The 22,899-nt window shown below is 46.1% G+C and overlaps 1 protein-coding gene and 1 long non-coding RNA gene across 2 annotated transcripts in view; one reads left to right on the forward strand and one right to left on the reverse strand.

Annotated features, from left to right (window-relative positions):
- On the forward strand, positions 1–8,517 carry LOC138157834 (uncharacterized). The gene is made up of 5 exons (XR_011167474.1): positions 1–60; positions 2,262–2,389; positions 3,610–3,778; positions 6,184–6,353; positions 8,396–8,517. It is a non-coding gene; the product is annotated as an uncharacterized lncRNA (long non-coding RNA).
- The window catches only part of LOC138157833 (allantoinase, mitochondrial-like), a 27,295-nt gene continuing 9,849 nt past the window's right edge, over positions 5,454–22,899 (reverse strand). The window contains exons 4-11 of the mRNA XM_069083643.1: positions 18,841–18,987; positions 14,705–14,750; positions 13,018–13,111; positions 10,594–10,780; positions 9,749–9,887; positions 8,371–8,543; positions 7,513–7,545; positions 5,454–5,942 (exon numbers count right to left, since the gene is read on the reverse strand). Of these exons, the coding sequence (XP_068939744.1) occupies positions 5,730–5,942; positions 7,513–7,545; positions 8,371–8,543; positions 9,749–9,887; positions 10,594–10,780; positions 13,018–13,111; positions 14,705–14,750; positions 18,841–18,987 (1,032 nt within the window). The 3' untranslated portion in view covers positions 5,454–5,729. The remainder of the gene's footprint in view (positions 5,943–7,512; positions 7,546–8,370; positions 8,544–9,748; positions 9,888–10,593; positions 10,781–13,017; positions 13,112–14,704; positions 14,751–18,840; positions 18,988–22,899) is intronic.

The following is a 22,899-nucleotide window of genomic DNA, read 5'->3' on the forward strand; positions in this document are numbered from 1 at the left end:
GTGGACACCAAAGGTGGATGAGCAGCCCTGAACAGGGCTCAGCAGGTCCTTACACCAGAGGTGGTAATTTTTTCTTTGTTGTTATTGTTTTGTTTTTGCCTTAAAAAAAAGAAGGTAATTTCAGAGGGAAGGCACTGGGGTAGGGAGCGGGAAAGACTTAATTGCAGAAGTTGGACTTTTAGCTAAGACTTTAAGGGAGCCAGGAGGTAGAAATGAGAAGGGAGAACTACCTAATCACAGGAGGCAACCAGTGAAAATGTTCAGTGCCTTATGTAAGGAACAGAAGGGTCAAGGCCACTGAATCGCAGAGTAAGTGGAAGGGTGGGATTTAAGCTATAACAAGTCTGGAAGGGTGGGTGTTGTGGGTATGGGGGGAAGTCAGGAGAATCTTAAAAACCAAACAGCATTTTATATTTGACTGGGGGGAGGAATAGGGAGCCACGGAATAGGGGTGATGTGTGGAGTATGACATGATTTGACCTATGCTTTAGGAAAATCACTTTGGTGGCTGAATGGAGGATGCACTGGGTTGGGGGGGGGAGGACTTGAGACAGGCAGGCCTCCCAGCAGCTATTGCAAAAATCCAGATGTGAGGCAGCAGGTGGGGCCCATCTAGGTGGGGAAGTAATGTCAGAAGAGAGAAGGGGGCATATTGGAGAGATGTGGCAGAGGTGAAATAGACAGATGTTAGAAAGGCAAAGTAGATAAGGGCTGGTAGAGAGGTGAAATAAACAAGAGATGGTCCAGAGGTGAAATAGACAAGAGATTCTGGAAAGGTGAAATGTGCAAGAGGTGTAGACTTGAAATAGACAAGAGATAGTGCAGAGATGAAATTGACAGGCCTTGACAACAGATTGCTACAGTTGTAAACAGAACATAGACAAAATAAAGAACTGATGGGTAAAAGGGAGGGCACTAGTGGTGGGGACTACCGGGAAAGGCTTCATTTTGGATTTGCTGGGCTTGATCTGTGTCTTGAAGAAACGGAGATTTTAAGAGGTGGAAAAGAGGAGAGTGCCTTCCTGATGATGCAGAGGGCTGGGCAAAGACACAGAGACCAGAACGTGACTCCTGTCTGAGAGGAACAGAATCAAGTGATAACAAAACTGGATTGCAAAGGCAGATGAAATCTAGTGCTATGTGGACCTGACTTTCTTTGATACAGGAGCTCAGAAGAATCTTCTGTTTTGGTTGTGTGGTGCTGTAGGGATTAGGGAGAGAGCAGACCCATCCTAACCTTAAACCCATGTATGACCCATGGAATTCACCACATTAGGGAGGAAGACTGACCCGTTTATAACCCTCCCCACCACCACTAGCCTAGAACTTTGCTCTAGCTACGCCCCCCTCCCTTTCAGTGGGTAGGACAAGCTGATGAGCTGGGACTCCCACTGGGCCTGTTAATAAATAGGACAAGGATTCTGAGGACCAGCACCTTCACCAACTAAATGGGGAAAGGGAAGGGGGTGGGGTTGAAACACCTTGGACACTAGCAGGTTGTGGAATGTTGCCTCTCCCAGCCCTCTGGACTACAGGGCAGTCCCCAGCCAGGCAGCACAAAGGACTCTTTGAGCAGATGTCTGAAATGCCTCAGCCTCCAAGATCTCAGGAAACATTTTTTCCAAAGAAGACTGTGTACCCTTTCCCCCGGCCCTCTCTGGAAGGCCAGTTGGGTAGAAATGGTCCCTGTGCTTGGAGCTTCCTAAATCATTTATCTTCTGTTGGTTCTGCATAAACTTTACCTCCTTCCCTCTTTTCCTCAAGTACACTGAGCTGCCTCAGGCTTTCTTTCCATCTCTGTCTCTCCCTCTATTTTACTCTGTCTCTTCCTCCCTCCCTCTCCCTCTTCTTCTTCTTCCCCTCTCCCTCTCAACCTCTTTCCCTGCCTCTCTCCTTTACTGTCTCTGTCTATCAGTCTCTCTGTCTCCCTCTCTGTCTCTATCTCTGTCTCTCTCTCTCTCTCCCTCACACACACACACACACACATGCGCATGTGTCCCTTTGTTCTGTCTTTTGGTCTCTGTCCCTCTCATTCTTCACATTTTCTCTTTATGTCTGTCTGACACACACAGTTTCTCTCCCTCTCCCTCTCTCTCTCTCACATACAATCTCTCTCATCTACCTCTCTGTTCTGTCTCATTCTTCACATTCCCCCTCTCTCTCTGTCTCTTCTCTCTCTCCTCTCTTCCCCTCCCCTTTCTCTGTTTCTTTTTCTCTTGGTTGCATCAATGTTCTAAGGAGATGTCTGTTCCTTCTTTCAGCCCAGGTAGTGTCTGCCAAGCACAGTTTTGCTGCTGTGCGCACTACAGGCCATGTTGTGCGTGGAGGGGGCCTATTGCTGAGCCAAGGGAGAGAGCAAATTGGCCTCCTCTCAGGAGTTCTCACGTAGGTAGGTCAGAAAGAGTCAACTATGGGAACATTGAGTAATGAGATACTTCCAAAGCCCAGGGAACTGTCCCAGCCCCATTAGTTTATGAGAGATGCCCTTTGGTTTTGGTTGATCTTTAACTGTGTGTGGTGAAATCTTGTGAAACAAAAAACAGAAGAAAAATGCAGTGAACAAGGGTGCTAATGAAAGAAAAAATGAAGGAAGGAAAAGAAAGAAAAAGAGAAAAGGAGGGAAGAAAGAAGGAAAGGAACAAAGAGAAAGGGAAAAGAAAGTGATAGGGGAGGAGGAAAGAAAAGAGAAAGAAAGGGAGGGAGGGAGGAAGGAATGAAAAAAGGAAGGAAGGGAGGGAGGGAGGAAGGAAGGAAGGAAGGAAGGAAGGAAGGAAGGAAGGAATAGCAGACCACAGAAGTGTATATTATTAGACTTGGAAGGAGCAACTTGCCTTCAAGTAATAAGATCATAGGAATAGGAATTGGAAGAGTCCTTTGAGGTCACCCAGGCCCAGCCCTCCCAGTTTAGATGTAACAAAACTCACATCCAGGAAGGTGGTGATCTGCTCATGGTCACATAGCCACTAAGTATATGGGAGAGGATTTAACTTCATAACTTCAGGTTTAGGATTTGAACACAGTTCCTTAGCCACCAAAAACAGTGTCCTTCCCACTTTGTCTTGCTGCTTCCCAATGTTTTTGTCCTTCATACTCAGTTGGGTCTTCTCATCTGTAAAATGAAGGGGTTTTGGTCCCTTCTGGGTCTAGACATATGCTCCTGGATCCTATAATGCCATGGACCAGGAGTCAGGGCCCTTCAAGCTGCTTTCCTCTAGTGTGAGAGCTTTAGGGATGACCCTCTTGTAGTCAGTAGGACACATTGATGATGTAACTTGTGGGCAGGTGCACAGTCTGAGGTCAGGGACCAGAGCAAAGCAAACTAAACCTCAAAGAACAAGCCCAGAGCCCCTGCTGTCATTAGCAGTACAGTCTGAGCACCTAGATTCCCTGGCTCAGAGGGAATGCAAGGGCTGCTTCTCCAGATCTGTGTCTTTTTCTATCAAATGCAACTAAGCCCTGTGAAGTTTGTTGATTTGGACCTTTCCCTCTGTGAGAAATTGCATTTCAGAATTTCTTGAAATTAATTTCCCCATACAAGAACCTTGCTCCAAAATGCCCCCTTCAATCCATCCGAAGCATGAATGTACAGCCAAGAGTATTCTCTCTCAGCAGGTCACACAGTTTCTGACTGAAAGGTTCCTGTCACAAAGGTAGTTCCCTGAATGCCAGATCGTCCTTTTCCTTTCTTGTGGATACTACTGAAGTCACAACTGATCAGGGATTCCTGGCTCCCGCAGTAATGATAATCACCCCCATTGCTATAGTGCATCGGACTTTGGTAAGCACATCATTCACAGCTCAGGTGTAGGATGTTCAAGCATCCTTATCCCCATTTCCTAGGTCATGGAGTTGAAATTAGCACCCCGGTTATAAGGAATTATCCTGATTGTAGCGTTGGAGAGCATCCAGGAGGTAAATGGGATTTCAGAAACAAACCATCACAAAGTTAAACTTATTTGAAAACCGAGAGCTGAAAAACCAGAAGAGCAGCGGCTCCCCCATCCTGAGCTGAGGGGAACCTCAGAGGCGTCTTGTCCAGCTCCTTCATTTTACAGAAGCGGAAACTGCGACCCGGGGAGGGGATGGGTCAGTGCGTGGCAGTCTGCCACGTCCAGTCCAGCGCTCTGCGCCCCTTTCCATACTGCCTCTCACCCCTCCGGGCCTCAGTTTCCTTTTTCACAAGATGAAGAGGCTGGAGTAGATGACGTCCGGGGTCCCTAGTCACTCTAAATACTCTGAACCTTTTCATTCTGAGTTACAAAAAAAAAAAAAAAAAAAAAAAAAAACCGAGTCCATGCAGCCCACGGTAACGGAGTGTTTGTGGAGAAACAGCGACACCCAGTGGCCAAGTAGAGTCACATGCGCAGAGCTCACCCTGAACAAAAATAAGTGACAGCGAAGGAGGCGAAGGTTTCAGGGCGCCTACTGCCCTTCTCTGGGACCTGCCTCCTCCCACCCATCTCTGCACAGGCTTCCTCCCCCGCCCCATCAAGACTGGCTTTGGCAGGGGCGGCTAGGTGGCACAGTGAATAGAGCACCGGCCCTGCAGTCAGGAGGACCTGAGTTCAAATCAGCCCTCAGACACTTAACACTTACTAGGCGGGTCACCTTGGGCAAGTCACTTAACCCCAATTGCCCTGCCTTCCCCCCTCCAAAAAAAAAAAAAAAGATTGGCTTTGAAAGCTGTGCTATTCCCAGCCCTGGGCACAGGGTAAAGTATTCATAAAGGCCAGGGGCTTGATTCGACCAAATGAGGTGATGCTTGTAAAGCTCTCAGTGTGGTGTCTGGTACGTAGTGTGTGCTGTGTGAATGGTCTTGTTCTCTATACTCAGAGCTCCTGAGCGATCAGTCCCTCATTTCGAATGCTCAGCGATCTCCTCATGGGCCAGCACTCTTGGTTGGCCCTGGAGGATTCTCTTTCTCTTCAGAGGGGGTAGCTTCTTCACGCTGTGGCTCACAGCCAAATCCCTCCGAAGACTATTGGTGCTAGAAAGATGGGCCTTTGTCTCAAGGAGAAGCTTGAAGGCACTAAAAACCAGCCAACCAATAAGCAGCCACAACAAAACTTTTGCAGTTTCCCAAAGGTAATTCATGGGGTTGTTTCTTGGCAACCAAGTCAAATAAATAACCCCCTAGATGCCCTGTGGGTGGGGGCAGCTTGGTGGCTCCATAGTTCAAAGAGTGCCAGACCTGGGCATAATATCCACCAGATGGCGCTTAGCCCTCAGATCACATTTTGGGAAGTTTTTGAATTAATCCACTTAGTTACACCATTTTCCTCTCTGCCTTGAAATGCCTCTTTCTTCTGCCAAGGTCTACCTAGCACTGTTGAGAAATCGAGTCATGGTCACACTGCTGCATTATTCTATATTAATTCAATCCGGTAAGCATCTTTATTTATTTATTTATTTTTTGATTTTAGAAGGCAATTGGGGTTAAGTGACTTGCCCAAGGTCACACGGCTAGTTTTAGTGTTAAGTGTCTGAGGCCGGATTTGAACTCAGATCCTCCTGACTCCAGGGCCGGTGCTCTATTCACTGTGCCACCTAGTAGCCCCCAATAAGCATTTATTAATTGCCACAGTGTATCAGGCATAGATGATATAAAGAAAAAATGAAACAGTGTTTACTCTCAGGGAGCTTATTCTCCTGGGGAGTGAGGACTAACACATGGATAATTAAGTTCAAAATACATAGAAAGTAAGTACAAAGTAACATTGTCAGTGTGGTCAGGAGAGGCTTCCTGTAGGAGGCGGGGTCTCAGCTGAGCCTGAAAGCGGCTCGCAGCGGGGCATGCTGTTTTTCTTGAGCATGTCGTTCTGCACTAGAAGCAGATTCCCGAGTGGTGCCGGTGAGAAGTCCCCATTCAGATAGACCAGGTTGCCACCGACAATGGTAGCAAAAACCTCTCCATGAAGGCGAAGGCCTAGATAGGGAGTCAGCTGTGATAGAAACAAGACCCCTGTTAGAAGGCCAGTCTCCTCATGGAGAGGTGACTTTCCTCTTTAAAGCTCGGGATGTCCACACCCCCTGTTGGTCTGAGGGGACCGGTCACAGCACTTTCATTCCAGGTAGGCTCCCTGGGGAAAGGCTTTCTATCCACAGCACTTAGAACAGAAACTGGCACATAACAAGCCCTTCGGAAATGCTTGCCGACTGATTCCTGTCTGGCTTGTTCCTTAGAGGAACTCTCTGAAGAAGAGGCCAAGTGGGATAATCTGATGAATTTTTAAAAATCCACAAATATGGAAATGGAGGGAAAAGGAATGGATGATTCCGAGCAAGGATAACTGGGAGCCGGTGCGTCTCAGTTACAGAGGACATAGAATGCTGTCTGGTTTCGTTAAGAGAGGGTGAGTGCCTAGGACTGGGGAGATGTCCCCACCCCCAGACTGGAGGGTGAGCAGGGTGCTGGGAGGATGGAGACCACGTCACAGGAGGAGTGGGGCACAAACTGGAGATAGCCTGGAGAAGAGAGGATTTGGGGCTGGAGGAGTGTGCAAAAGGAATTAGAGCAGTTCTGTTAAGCCCCAGAGGGTAGAATTAAGACTAGAAGGTGGAGTTTATGAGAAGCCAATGTTGGCTGGACAGAACTTCTAATGATGAGAGCTTTGTAGAGTAGAAAAGGCTGCATTGGGAGGCAGGGAGGTCCCCCTCACTGGAAACCTTCAAGCAAAGGCTGGAGGACTCTTAGTCACGGTGTGTGTGTGTGTGTGTGTGTGTGTGTGTGTGTGTGTGTATTTGTGCATGTGCATGTGTGAGTGTGCACGCGCGAGTGTGTGCATGTATGTGTGCATGTTTGTGTGAGTGTATGCATGCGTGTGCATGTATATGTGCACGTATGCGCACGTGTACGTGTGTATGCATATGGCATTGTGAGTGTGCACATGCATGTGCATTGTGTGCGCACGTGTGCGTTCATGTGTGTGCATGTGTGAGAGTGTACGCATGCGTGTGTGTGAGTGTACGCATGCGTGTGCATGTGTGTATGTACACGTGCATGTGCATTGTGTGGGTGTGTGCATGTGTGTATGTATATGGCATGTGTGCGCTCATGTGTGTGCACTGTGCAGGTATACATGTGTATATGTAGTGTGTGCATGCGTGTATGTATGTGTGCACGTGTGTGAGTGTGCACACATGTGCATTGTGTATGTGTATGTAGTGTGTGCATGTGTGCACATGTATAAGTGCATGTGTGTGTACGTGTGTGCGTGTGTGAGTGTGTGTGACTTCAAAGGGCTCTTGCTCACGTACTTATTGAGCTAGATGGTCCCAGGGGTTCCTTCCAACTGTCGAATTCTCAGACACTTCAGGCATGACCTTACATGATGAGGAGAGACTCTTCTAAGTCATTTTCTATGACTCTATGATAACTGGGGGGGAATCTCCCCTCCCTTTCCTAGGTGTACAGAAGCAGCCCCCAGAGCCCACTAGTGCCCGAGGCATGATGCCCTGGGTGGGAAACACCCTTCCCAGTCTGCCCTGAGGAGACAACAAAAACCCCCATACCTTGTTTTTGTGCTGAATCATGCTTTCATTGACCTAAAATGAAAGAACACACATCTTAATGGTTTAATCTGCCTAATTCTCTCAGCCTTCCTTGGGGGTAGGATGGGATCAGAAAGGGAAAAGAGGCTTTAAATGTTATTCTATTATGAACCTTAACCCAACAGAGTCAAAGGAGGGAAGATCCTGCTGGACATGAGTGCCCAGAGCTTTCTCCTCTAATCTAGACACCCCCCCCCCTTTCTTATACAGCTCCTGTAAATGTCCAACCAAGGCTCTGCACTCAACCTGATCCAAACTGACTTTAGGTCTTTGCCCCCCAAACCTTTTCCTCCTTCTGACTTCTCTACTTCTACCAATGGGATCACCCCAGGTGGTTAATAGCCGTTTGTCCCCCCACTGGGTGTAAGCTCCTCGAGGACGGGGATCAAGTCTGCTTTACTACCCCCTTCCTCAGGCCTAGCACAGTGCTCTATACTAAGCACTCAAGAAATGTGCATTGAATTGGATTTGAATAGAATCACACTTTAGAAATAGTGAGAGAAGTGTGCTAGCCCATCTCTCCAGGAGGGTGGGGCCAGGCTAGACCTGGGGCTAGCCTCTGCCATGTTGTCTGTGCTGTTCTTATAGCAATGTAAATTCATCGACCTCCTCTCCAGGTTCTGTCTGGTCAGTTCCTACCTATATCAAAGCCCAGTTTAAATTCTATTTCCTCCATGTGACCTCTCCCCTATTCCCACTTGACCTTTAGGGGCTCTGTGCTCAGAGCTCTCATAGTTCTTCCCACCCTTTTCATAGTCTGGTCATACTCTAGGTTGGATTAGAATGTCTGGGTATGTACATCCTGTGGTCTCCAGTTACCTCAAATTCCTTATCTGGATCCCAGATCACCAGGTCAGCATCTTGTCCTGGACAGAAGGACCCCTTCTGTGCCTCAAGCCCACTGAGTTTGGCTGGATTCTTGCACATAAGTCTGACCACGTCATGAAGGGAGAACCCTCTGAGTCGTGCTGAGGTCCAGAAAAGTGGGAGTCCTACACACAGACAGGAAAAGATCATGTGTGTGAGTGTCAGCCGAATCTGTCCCCTACATGCAACACGAGACTAACGCACTTGGTTAAGAGGAGGCCAGGGTCTCCCTTCTCAGACTGACTCAGTTAAACAAACTTTCAATAAAAGTTCTATCACTGGGCTCAGTGTTGGCTGCCCTCAAAAGTTTTCATTCAGTTGGGAAGGAGGGAGGGGGAAGTAACATGTAGACAATGAATGAATACAAAATAATTGAAAGCAATTTCACAGGAAAAAGGCCTAATTACTGGTTTCTTCAGCAATGGCTGCTTTGAAGGCAGCTTGGGATTGTGGGAGGCCAAGGTCAGGATGAGACAAGCCACCCTTGAGAGCTGCCAAGTTGGCATTCCTACAAATCAGATTTAACCATGTCTCCTCCTTGTCCTCTACACAAAAATCATCAATGGCTCCCTAGGATAACACATGAAACCCTCTCTCAGGTGCCTAGAGAAGAAGACTGATAGGGACATGGTCATGTGCCTAGTCAGCAGCAGATCAGAGGAGCCTTGGACCACCATCTCAGGCTGCCAGCTGAGGGCTCTATTGCTCTGTGCTGAGGTGGACTGGGGTCTGCCTAAGATCCTCTGACTATCTCCTCCCAAAGCCAGGGCTAGAAGTCACCCAAGGGTCTAAGCAATCTCCAGGTTGACTGGATATGACAGGAGCAAATCACCCCTGAGGCTTCAACCTGTGGAAGAGGAAAGTTGCTTTGGTGAGTAGGGTAGAGGGTGAAATAGGCAGAAGGGGGGAAAAGTATTTGAGGGAGAGATGTAAAAGACTTGAAATGACATTGTCAGAGAATTTCAAAGTTGGAATTAATGAATGAAGCATTTATTAGGCTGCCTGGTCCATCCCCACCTGAGCAGGAAGCCCTGATGCCACGGAATAATAACGACACAGCAAAGGTAACCGCCACACCACGCACTTCTGGACCATTCACAGGTTTGCAAAGTGCTTTGCTGGTGTTATTTCATTTGATTCTCACAACAGCCTTGTGAGACCCATGATATTCTTAGCCCCCCTTTTTATAGAGCAGGCATCTGGGTCTGTAAGAGATGAAATACCGCCCCGACTCACACAGGTATGGAAGGCAGGATTCAAACTCAGACCTTCCCGACCCCAAGGTCAGCACTCTTCCTCCTGGCTTTTACTAGGAGAGCCCCTTTCTTACCGAACTGCAAGGAGGAGATGCCGCCCCACGCCTGGAAGAAGTCTCCACTTTTTAAGTTCTTCAGGTCTTCCGTGCAGGGTGAGTGGTCTGAGATGACCAGGTCAATGTCTCCCTCCTCTAAGGCCTCCCAGAGCTGATCCTGAGAGGGAAAGACAAACCACAGTTAGGGTCCCTAAGGGGCCGTTTGTCTTGGACTTCTTGGTGCCTGTTAGGAAGCCGCAGGAAGGTGCTTTCCAAGCTGGAAAGGGTTAACTTCATGACCCTGGGTTCTGTCCTTAACATGGATCCTCTTTGGATTCTTCTCAGCAAGATTCATCCCTTGGAATAAGGACCACCCAAACAGGGTCACACTGCCTGGAGACCCCCATCAGATCCGAGGCCACATGTGAGGGAGAAGGACCCTGTTAGTTGTAGAAATGTCAAGCCACTCATGGGGAGGCAGACTAATCTCTAGCATCTTGACAGTGCTTGAGGGTTCGCAAAGCACTTTCCACATGTTATCTCATTTAATCAATGACATGTTAGCTCCCAGGATAGAGACAGAGACAAAGATGATGAAGAAGGATTTACAGAGAAACAAATATTCTGTGTATTAGTATAATGCTGTGAATCTTTAGGGAAAGAGAGTTCAGCATGGTGTGCGATGGATACAGAACCAGGAAATTCTGGGTTCAAGTGCTAACCCCAGCAGACACTGGCTATGTGACCCTAAAGAGAGAGACTTCATCTCTTTAGGGTATAGGCGATTTCTAAGACTAAGTTGAAGTAAAGGGGCTGCCTTGCCTTGGTCAAGGAGTTCTGGTCCCTCTCCCCATCCCTCCCTCCTGCCTGTCCCCACAAGTCACCTGATTCTTCTTGCTCCTGATTGGGGGACAGCACTTGTACTGGGTGCCCCCGGGGGGCACATGCTTAGCGGCCAAGGTGAGATAGTGATGGGTGGTCTCCACGGTGATGGGCGCGCCCTTCCTCCTCGCCTCCCTGATGATTGGCAGGGCTTGTGCACTTGAGAGGTGAACAATATGGCATCTCACCCTGTTAGTGGAGGGAAAGAGAGGTTTTAACACGTTTTCTCGCACCCCCTCTAACTCCCTGCTAGCAGGGTCCATGTCATGTCTCACTTATCTTCAGTGCCCAGAGCAGGACTCTGTCTCTATGTCCTCTATACCACACTCCATGAGGAGCAGGGACTATTTTCGCTCATGTCTTTGCATCTCCAATGCCTAGGGTGGTGTGTGACAAGCCAAGTCTGAACGTCTATTAGGCACCTACTAGGTGCCACTGTGCTAAGCCCCAAGGACACAAAGCAGGGCAGAGAAGAGCAGAATATGTGAAAACAAGATATAGATGGGGCAACCTGGAAGTAATTCCAAAGGAATGCATCAAGTGGGTGTTTAATAAATGCTGGCAGATTGGCTGATCAATCACATCAATTATTTTGTTGAGCTGATGAATTTTGAAGAATTGATCCAATGATGTGCAATGCAATGGAATCAGCGTGACCTGGAGTCCAGGGATTGGCTTTCTCAACCCGACTGCTATCCAGGACCTGGGTGGCCTTTGGCAATTCACTCAGTCTCCAGGATTTCAGTGTTTTTTATCTGCACAGCAGGATGGCTGCACTCAGTGTTTCTAACGACCCTTTGGTTTCTAAGTCTATTGAGCCTGTGAAGTCCTTTTCTATGTTACTGAGGGTAGGGTCAGATTTGCCAAACTGTGGCTCATTCCAAGTCTGGCCATTTCTTTCTTCTGTTTCCTTTCTTGGCTTGGGGGAGGGGAAGGAAAGAAAGACTACTTTATCTGTAGTCCTCCCAGAATGCTCATTGCAAACTGCTCCAAAATGACTTCATTGGGAGGGAGATCTCTGGCCGTTGGCCATGGATTCTTTATGCCTTAAGCATGGCTCTACAATTATGCTCCACCCTGGAGCTGGGAGAATGGAACAGGCCTGATTCACTGTTCCCCAACCCAGACAGGTGAGGAAACATTTTGGTCTTATAGCCACCTAGCCACAGCTGTCAGACTTCCAGACTTCCCCTGAGCCAGCCTGACTTGTCAGACCTGGAGCCTCAGAACAAAACCAGCCTGTTTATGGATAAACATGACCAGGAGGCCGAGAGAAGGGGGCTTGGGGTCTCATGGGAATGAAGGGATCCTAGGACTTCAGAGGTGGAAGGGAACGAGCATTCATCTTGTCCAAGCCACGTCCAAACGGGAACGTCTCCTATAGCATCCCCAGGGCATTCAGCCTCTGCCCGGAGGCTCCTATTAGGAGAGGCCCTACCTTCTAGGGCCGCCTGTTCTGATTCACATGGCCAAACTCTGGCTCTTTCTACTTTCTGTCCCTTGATCCCAATTCAGTTGTCTAAGGTCAAGAAAGACGAGTCAAGTCCATCCAAGTAACTGTCCTTCAGATATTAAAGCGGCTCTTTCCCAGACTGAACATCTCATTTCCATCCAGGCCCTGTATGGCCCAGACTCGAGACCTTTTAATATACTGATTATCTTCCTCTGGACATATGGACGTGGATAAACTCCTGGAGCTTACAGCCCAGTGGGCGAGTTACCGTGTATATCTATATTTATATCTACATGTATCTTTCTGCATCTATATAGTATATGTATGTATGTGTATGCATACACACACACATACACATGCGGGTACACACACACATGATACTTTTGGAGTAGATGGAAGGTAACCATAGTAGGGAAGGCGCTGCCAACTCGGGGTAAGGGGGACCAGGAAAGGCCTCCTCCAGAAGGTAAGGTTTGGGCCAAATACTGAAGGAAGCCAGAGATTTTAAAAGATAAAGGTGATGGCAGTCTGGGCAGTGCAGGCATGGGGTAGAGCCAGGGCAAAGGCACAGAGGTAAGAGATGACGCATCATGCATGCAGGAGAGTAAGGGGGCCACTGTAGCCTAATGTGGTGCCTGAAGTACAACAAACACCACCCATGTGATCTCACTGGGCAGAGGGCAGATCCAGTGAGCCTTGAAGGTATGTATGTATGTGTGTATGCATGCATGTATGCACACACATGCCTACACATGTGCATGTGCACACACAATACATTTAGAGTAGATGGAAAGTAACCATAGTAGGGAAGGCGCTGCCAACTTGGGGTAAGGGGGACCAAGAAAGGCTTCCTCCAGAAGGTAAGCTTTGATCCAGTACTGAAGAACAGCCTCCCTGCCTTGCCTTGCCTTCCCATCCACTGCTCTGTGAGGCCCCCAAGGGCCAGCTAGGAGGTGATTGCGTTCCCACTTACTTGTATTGCAGACAGAGATCACAGATGGTCTGGACGGCCTTGACCTCCATAGCGTCCGGACGGGATGCTAAGAACGTTCTGTATTCAGAGGGATCTGCACACAGAGAACAAAGACACAGATTGACATGACCCACAGAAGGACCAACACTCTGAGGCCCCGAGTCTCAGCTACATCTGGACCTGTGGCAGCCCATGCAGTGTGGGAGCAGATACGCCTTTTGTTTGGTAGCTATGAGGACCTTCCATCTGTGGAACTCAGGGGCCACAAGAAATGTTTCCCTGTTAAAGGGAGACAGTATGGTGTGATAGAAGGGGTGCCAGATTTGGAGTCAGGGGCCAGGGTTCAAATCTGTGCTGCACTACTTATCTCTGAGTGACCTTGAGCAAAGTCATTTAGACTGAATCTTGTCTGTAAAAGGACAGAGGACTTCTAAGGTCCCCTCCCAGTCCTAGTCTATGCTGCAGTAAGTGTCAGCTGGATTGGACTGGATCCTGTGATCCTGATCCCATTAGGCTCGGGAACAAGACTTAAAACATTGTTTGGTTTAGAAGCGGATGATAACTCAGTGACCAACTTCTTCAGTCGTCCTGGACATATCCTTGTTTGCTTCTTTGTCTTTCTACCCTTGATGCCAGGCACAAAGTATGGCACTTAAATGTTAATTGAATCATAAATTTCGAGCTGAAAAGCCCCTCCCATGCCATCTAGTCCAGCACCTTCACTTTGGAGATGAGGAAACTGTGACCGGGTCTGTGAAGTGACTTGCTTAACATCTCCTGGATAAGCACAAAGGGTGGCACTGGGACCTTTGTCTTTGACTTCTGGGTCCCGGATCCTTACACTACCCTGCCAAGTAGCACTCTCACAGGGCTGTAATTCCATTGGTGTAAAAAAATCACCCCCACAACCCAGATCCACTCCCCTTTGGGAAGTGATGTTCCATGGGTTGCTATGGCCCAAATTATGAGTCACCTGGAGGCCAATGTTGGGGTGATGAACCCCTAAAACTGTAGGGCAGCTAGTCCTCAGACAACAGAGGTTCTGTCTATATCTGGGCTCCTATTCCCAGGGCAGACTGTGACTTCCTCAGCTCTGAGGGCGCTCAAGAACCCCACCTCCAGACCACAAGGAGGAATGGGAGAGTAGAAAGCACGAGGAGGTACTTTTTATCTAGGATCCTTAAAACATTTTATAGCCCAAAGTACTTCTGTTACCCACGTGAAGCATGATATGTGGTGTGGCTCCTCCTTTGACCCATAAGCAAGAAACTCATTCATGGCAGAACCAAATATTCACCCCATTCCTTTACTTCTCCACAATATGCAAAGAAAATATTTCCAGTGGAGACTTATTAAACTTCTCTTTCGTTGGTCATTCACATCTTTGCAACGATAGCCCCTCGAGATCATTTGGTTCAGGAAATTATTCTATTATAGCCATATCCTAGATTGTCACTCTTGGCATCAACCAAAATAAGGCACTAGGAATCGAAATAAAACAAAGGCCTGGTCCTTCCTCCCATGATCTCAGGAAATTTAATATAAGCCAAAGAAATGATAATAGCAGCATAGGTTAGATTATAGGGGTTAGGCTAAGAACCCAAGGGTGATACTATAATTTTAACATATAATAATGGTACAATAACATGAGTCAGAATCAAAGAAAGTTAAGTCCATGGTGGCCTACCTCCAATGACAGATTTCTCCAAATCCAATTCTTCCTCTGCGTGAAACTGCAGGAAAGAATCCAGGGTTCAGGAAATATTAAGATGCGTTCTGGTGTCACTGCTCACATTTGCATTTGTCTTTGTCTAGCATGTGAGGGCTGAAAGAGACCATCTAACCCAAACCCACCCTTCTGCGACTGAGGGGACTACAGAGAGAGGCTTGCTCAAAGTCACGCAGGGAATCAATGACAGCATCAGAATCCTAAGCCAGGTCTTCAATACTCCCCCCCCCCGTCCCCCCAGTGATTTTGTCACCATGCCATGGTACCTCCTCTCACTGATTCTTTTCCAAATTTAGGGACAGTTAGATGGTGCACTGGTTAAAGCACCAGGGCTAGAGTCAGGAAGACCTGAGTTCACACCCAGCTTCAGATACTTACTAATTGTGTGACCTTGGGCAAGTGACTTAACTCCTGTTTGCTTCAATTTCCTCATCTGTAAAAGGCAGATAATAGCATCTAATTCCCCAGGTTGTTGTGAGGACCAAATGAGGTGGTTGTAAAGCACTTAGTATAGTTCCTAGCACATAGTAGGTGTTATATAAATTCTTGCCATTATTATTACTATATAATATCCATGTGAAACCTGTTGTGATAATATAATTTTGCTGGAATTGGTGACTTTTAGATGACTATTTTTATCCCACATTCAGTAATTACTTAGAAGGTTTTAGGGAAGGAAGAAACATTATAGATATGGGCTTGGAGCTGAAAGACTTTGGAGGTTACCTGGTCTGCTCCCTTCTTTTGCGATCCTGAAATTAAATTCTGGGGACACTGTACTGTTTCCTGATCTGGGGCTGTATGACATCACTGGAATATTTTTAAAAATAGCTTGTTGTTCTAAGAGGAAATTAGAGAGCATTCAAAGGCTGAATTTTCAAAGGCTCATTCATCTATTCCTATTCAATAATGTTCAATTGTCCATTTTTAGTGTCTGATTTATGTATATTTTTGTGTGTGCAGTATATATGTATATATATTTATATATGTGTGTATGTATTATGTATTTCTAATGAAAGTATTATCTATTCCATTGTATATCCTAGGCTGGACAAAAGGCATTTTTCTTCCACTTGATTTTTCCTGTGTGGATGGTCAGGCCAAACTCTTCTGAATGGATATGGATTTCCTTTTGGAGGCTGCACACATAAGAACATCTATAATATCTTTCCCATCTATAGGTAATCCTTCTTCAAATTTACTCTGGGTTAGATCTCCTCTATGACAGTTGTAAAGGCTTTGGGCAAGCTCACAACCTCCTGTTTTATGCCTCATTTGATATTAAGGATCAGAGGGTTGTCAAATACAGCTATCTCTGTTGCTATCACTTTTAGGGAATATTTTGTCATTTTGGCATGTTCATGGGAGACATCTTGCTGGAGCACAAACTTGAAGGCAGTGTCTTTCTCTATTGGGCCAAATGTCTTTTTATAGTCATTTAACAAGAATCATAGTGGAGTCTGGCATTTTCTGCACCTTTCAGTCAGTTATATGATGGTACAGATGTGGTTTGTTTTGAAATATCACCTGTGGAAGGCAGCCTGCTCCCTTCTAACACCCTCGCCAAAGATGCCCTCATCACCCAAGCAGAGTATTCTCATTAAGAAATTACATAGACAAGAAAGGAGTATGTGGGCCAATGTTCTCCCAGTCACTTTTATTTAGCACTAGCAAGGTATAGGATTTAACCCAGGTCTTTGGAATGCTCTTCTCTTCAGAAACTTGAGAGCCAAACTCTTAATACCTGCAAAATTGTGTTGCCTCTAAGACAATCCTAATTTGGTTACCTGGTGTAATTCAGCTAGTTGAGGGATAACTGATGGACAGTTCATGTCCTGGGTGGGATCCCTGATGGATGGCACATGTTCTCATATCACATTGTTATCCTTGTGATGTCAAGAAAACATGAATGAGAAAGAGCCTCAGCTTGTTGGACATGCCCTCCATGCCAAACTTTGGAGAGGGCGAGGACAAGAAGCACAGAGGATGGGAGGGCACAAGTGGGTGGCAATCTGTATCGTTGAAGGGAAGACCCACAATGAAATGATTATATATATATATTATTATTATCAATTATATATCTCTATCTCTATCTCCATCTACATATGTATCTGCCTATCATCTATCTATAATGGTGTATTGGAGATAAACCTTGAGGAAGAACCAGCAGTGTTTCTTTGATAGATGCCTTGGCCCCGTGTTCATATTCTCTTCCCTTCTTACTTCTGCTCCCATTTCATTTTCCAGTTCTTTTTATATGTCATCTCTCCCATTAGAATAAAAGCTCCCTGAAGGCAGGGATGGTCTTTTTCACTTGAATTTATACCTGGAATCCTTAGCACATTGTAAGTGCTCTAGCTAGCTATCTGATTTGGTGTAGGGTCTCCAGTCTTTGGCTTTGTTCTTTTCAACCTTTTAAAGCAGTTATTTGTGTGAAGGCATAGATAGTGTATTTATCAGAACTATAGGGATACACAGTGTGGAGAAAGAGCTGAAGGACTGGAGGAAAGAGTCACAAAAAAAGATCTAAAAAAGCTAGATATGAAGTGCTGAATCTGGGTCCAGGACTCAGCTTCTGGTGGAAGGAGTGGGGCTGGGCAGCACGTCTTGGGAAAAAAGGACTGGGGGCTGTGGCAAAGCCCACATTCAGTATGAGTCAGCAATGTGATATGGCCATCACAAAATAGAAAGGGACTCATGTTCTCTCTCTCTCTCTCTCTCTCTCTCTCTCTCTCTCTCTCTCTCTCTCTCTCTCTCTCTCTCTCTCTCCCTTTCTCCCTTCCTCTCCATCAGTCTCTGCCTCTTTATCTCCCCCCTCTCTCCCTCTTTCTCCTTTCCTCTCACTTTTTTTGCATCTCTCTCCTTTCTTTCTTCTTTTCTCTCTCTCCCCCTCTGTTTCCTCCCTCTCTTCCCTTCCTCTGTTTCTCTCCACTCTCCCCCCTTTTTCTCCCTCCCACTTTTTGTCTCTCTCCTTTCTTCTTTTCTCTCTCTTCTCCCTCACCCCTTCTCTCTTCCCCCTTTCTTTCTCTCATCTATTTCTCTTCTCTCTCTCTCTCCCCTGCTCTTTCTTCCTTCCTTCCTCTCTCTGTCTCTCTCACAGTATGGTTCTAGACATCAATCCACAAAGAGGGCAGCAATAGCCCTTATTTCCTCTGCCCGAGTCAAACCACAACTGAAGAAATCGCATCCGGTTCTGGAGACCACATTTATGGACTGGAGGGAGCTCAAGAAAGACTAACTGGGAAGGCCCCTAAGTTCATTGCTTGAAGGAACCATAGCTGTTTAGCCTGATCCAGAGGGGACATGACAGAGTTCAAGTATCTGAAGGACTGTCATACGGAGGAGGGTTTAACCTTGTTCTACTCTCTCCCAAATGGCAGAACCAAGAACAATGGGTTAGGTTTGATATCAGCAAAAAAAACTTCCTAATGATGAGAGCTGTTCTGAAGAGTGACATACTGCTGCAGGAACTGATGGGCTCCCTCATCCCAGACATCTCCAAGAGAAGGCTGGATGACCCTGCTTGTTGGTATATTATCCTGGGGATTCTTACTCAAGTACCAGTTGAAATGAGGTCAGTTTGTATTTCCTCCAGTACCTAGTACCTTTCCTTACTTTGGGATTGGGTCTAGACCCATGACTTCATTGACTTTGGGAATTCTCTGATTAGGTGACTTTGTCTACCAATTCAGGTCAGCACTTTCTCTGAAATTTAGAATTTTAGAGAATTGCCCAGAAATAGAGATTAAGTGACTGGCACAGAGTCATACAGCCAGCATGTGTCAGAGATAGGACTTGAACTCAGATCTTCCTGCTTCTAGTACTTAGCACAAGTACCTGGCAAAGTGCAGGTGCTTACTAAAGGTTTACTGATTGACTGGTTAGCTTTGAGGCTAGCACTCTATCCACATGTTAAATGACCTCTGACATTCCTTCCATTTCTGGAATGTGATTCTTTGACAATGCTGAATGAGTAGATGCCACTAATTGATTAGGCTACTCCCCCCTGCCCCCGGACCCATCCCAATCAATCCACAGGGAGGGAGATAGCAGATGCAGCCTGGGAAAAGGCTGGTGAGGAGAGGAGCACTTACCAGAAGGACACAGTCTGTTCCCTGAAGCTCCCTCATGGCCATGTGCAAATCCTTGATGCTGACATGAGGGAACTCCTCCACCCCACTGTCAATCATGAAACATTTAAATCCTGGCACTCCAGCCTCCCTCATGAGCTTGAGCTCAGCCTAAGAGACAGAAAATAAGAACGCATCAAGCCATGACCTTCCAATAAAATCGAGTGCTCAGTCAGGGTCACAGAGAGATGGCAGGTGTGTGTGTGCTGAACAAAGGCAGTGGAAAGGCAAGTCCTAGGCAGAGGACCTGGCTTGCCGTGAGCTGGAGGCTTTGTATCAGGTCCCTCCCAGCTCAGACACTGGATGACGCTGGGATTCCACCTAATTATGCTATCATTTCTATTCCTACAACAAAGGACCTAACCAGGTCAGGGCTAGGAACAGGATGTGAGAGACTTTCTGGGCTCCAATAAAATCTGCTATTTTCTCAGTGCCATTCGGGTTAAGATTTGTTATTATCATAAACATCCAACCTAATCAGTTCCAGTTTCTGAAGAGGGAAGGGGAAGAATCCTCAGAGCCAGCACCTGTCCCTCTGGAACAGCACCCCCCTCCACACACATACATACACACACATACACACACACTCATACACACACACACACATACACACACACACCCTTCCTGAAATTGTCACACACAAAAGAAGCAGCTGATATACCATCATCAGAGTGACCTATGCCCTGGCTTTTCTGGGAGTCATATAGCCATAGAATTTCAGAACTGAAAGGGACCTCAGTCATCTCAGTCCAACCCATATGTGAAAAGGGATCCTCACCACTACAAGCAGCCTCACTGGTCTTCCAGCTTTTATTTGAGCTCCAAGGAAGGGTCCTCTTGAGGCAGCTCTTGCCCCTCTGGGACAGCTTTCACTTTCTCTTACCACAAAGCCTAAAATTGCCTTTGCAAGTTCATGGCTTTGCCTTATGGGGCCAGAAGAGTATGTCCATCCTCTCTTCCCTATGAGAGTCTTTCATGTGACTCAAGACAGAAACCTTCATCCATGGGCCTTCTCTATGCTAAACATTCCCTCTTCCTTCACCTAATCTTTACATGGCATGTGTTTTTCAATATCTTGATTACTTTTCTCTGGACATGCTCAATCTTATCAAGGTTCTCTTTAAAATATGATGCCCAGAACTGACCCCACTCCAGGACCATCATCTCCTCATTCCTGGAAGCTTTGATGGCTGCTATGTATCACTGACTCACATGGAAATTGAAATCCACCAAGACCTCCAGATCTTTTTCAGACAAATTACTGTCCACCATACTTCCCCCACTTTATATGTTTGTGAAATTGGTTGTTTGAACCTGGTTGTAAGATTTTACTTTTGTCCCCATCATGTTTTATCTTACTTGATTCAGCCTGGTGGTTTGTCATGATATTTTGCATTCTGACTGTCCTTTAGTGTGCTAGCTTCCTATCTCAGCTTTGTGAAATTGATAAAAGAAAATTCACCTTGAATAGGTGTTGCAAAGGGACAGTCTTTTGTTAGCTCATGTTGGTGATTTGGGGATCAGGAAACATGGTCCCCATCAAAACTTTATCATGCATTTATAAGCATCCCCGCGTAGGACACATGGTGACTGGTTTGGCGTCTTTGGACTATACTTTGAAAAGATAGCTACAAGCAGGTGCACAAACAGAAAAAAAATACTCAAATGGTAAAGGGGGTGGATACCATGACATATATGCAAAGATCAATTAATGGAGCTGTGGATGGAGAAGAGAAGATCATCGTGGGCCGTATGACTGCTCTCAATGATTTCCCATAGAAGGAGGAGCAGGCTTGTTCTGACTGGCCCCAGGGTGGCAGAAGTAGGAGCAGCAACGAGGAAGAGTTGCGGGAAGGCAGATTTAGCAGGAGAATCTTCCTAACCAGGAGAGCTAAACCAAAGTGGGGCAGGCTGTCTAAGGAAGTGGTGGGCTCTTTCACTGAAGGGCTTTAAGCAGAGTGACCTCTCCTCTAATAGACTGGAGGGAGGACACCTGCTTGGCTGGGGGGGAAGCTTGATGGCTTCCGGGGGTCCTTCTGATCCTGATGTTCTGCAATTAGATCATAAATATAAGAGGGATGATCATGTCCCCATGGACCCCATGTAGAACAGCCAGGGAAAGAGACTATTTTCTTCTTTCAAACAACACTTAAATGTCATTACACAGACTCTTCACAACCATGACCCTGAGCTGTGTTCAGGAGAAGTGTTATTATTCTATGAGATATTGGGCCAGGCTAGATGGCTGCTGACACCCGAAGACTCTGTCATCCTGTTATTGTCCTCAATCTATAATCGAGGAGACCGAGGCACACGGAGACAAAGGTCATACAGTGAAGTAGAACTCACGATCCCTGGCTCTTAGACTGAGATTTTCATCCTCAACCAACCAAGCCTTGATTTAGTGCCTACTGTGTGCCAGGCTTTGGGCTCGAGGCACAAATACCCCAGAGCATATGTCTCTGAGTCTTTTAACTGTCCAACAGACAACTTCCACCGAAAGGTGTGTTGGTTTTGCTTAATAATACTAAGATATGGTTTGCCAATAATCCTCCCTTTTCCTACAGGCTGAATTTCCTCATATGTGCCACTTCAAACAATATATCTTGACAGATTGAATGCAGAAGAAGATATAAGAGCCTAGCTGTCATCCATTAAGCCATACAGTAAAGATATTTGCAAAAATATGTAAAGCAATGTCACTCTTTCACTAGTTTTTCAGTTTTAGTTAATATAGTTATTTTCATTACAATGTTATTCATGGTAGCATATAATGGATTCATTATGCTAAATGAAAAATATTTTAAATTATATTAGTTTTAATTTTAATGTGATAAATATCAATGGATAGAATCTATACAAGCAAAAGGTATTTGAAGTCCTCAATAATTTTTAAGAACATAAAAGGATCTTAAGACCAAAAGGTCTGACAGCTGCTGCACTAAATCACAGAGGAAAGAATTCCTTGGGAGTTGGGCTTTCTTCTTTGTCTTGAGAGAAGGAACCACATCTTAGTCTTTCTTTGTATCTTTCATGCTCAGCCCAGTGCCAGGCACACGGTAGGGACTTAATGAATGCATGGTGATTGATGGATTGATCAATCCTGGTGTCGAGGACAGGAGTTCTTAACTGTGTGTGTGTGTGGGGGGGAAGGGGATGATTCCTTTGGCAGCAGTCTGGTGAAATTTATGGCTCCTTTCTCAGAAGAATATTTTTAAATGCATAATATAAAATATGTAGGATTACAGAGGAAGCCAATTATTTTGAAATTTAGTTATCAAAATGTAAAAAAAAATAATTCATGGATTTCAGGTGAAATTTTCACCTGAAACCAAAGATTGTTTAACTATGGGGATTATTATTATTATTAATCAAAAACTTTCTAGATGGAGCACTAGCCCTGGAGTCAGAAGACCTGAGTTCAAATTAGGCTTCAGACACTTACTAGCTGTGTGACCCTGGGGAAAATCACTTACCCCCAATTGCCTCAAACAGCAACAGCAGCAACAACAAACTTCCCCAAACAATGATGAAAAATGAAATGTTAGTGGAAGTTCACCTGCGGTAAAGCAGTGAGTTCAGTGGAGGGGATTGAGGCAGACCAAACCTGGTAGAACAGAAGCTTCCTGAGGGCAGGCATAGTCACACTTTTATGTTGAGATCTGTGGTACCTAGTACAGGACCTAATATAGAATGAAGACTTAATGACTGTGTCTTGATTGGTCGATTGAAGAGCCATTGGGATTCCTTGGCTTTCTTGGAGATTCAGCTGAGATCTCTCCTGCTGGAAGCCTCTCCCAGCTCCCCCTCCTCCTGCTCCCCACTAGTACCTCCCCACTGCCCATGTTTTTCTAGTACATAGTTATTTGCATGTTGTCTGCCCCATCAGAAGGTGAGTTTCTTGAGGGGAAACTCATGTTTTTGCCTTTCTTTGTGCCCTGGCACTTAGCACCACATCTGATGCATAGAAAGGGTTGATAAATGCTTGTTAACTGACTGACTGAGTGACATTTATTGTACATT

This window comes from Petaurus breviceps, unplaced genomic scaffold (assembly GCF_028583685.1).
Source record: "Petaurus breviceps papuanus isolate PSGF00001 unplaced genomic scaffold, PetGlider_PUasm1.0 173, whole genome shotgun sequence".
Classification (NCBI taxonomy): Eukaryota; Metazoa; Chordata; class Mammalia; order Diprotodontia; family Petauridae; genus Petaurus; species Petaurus breviceps.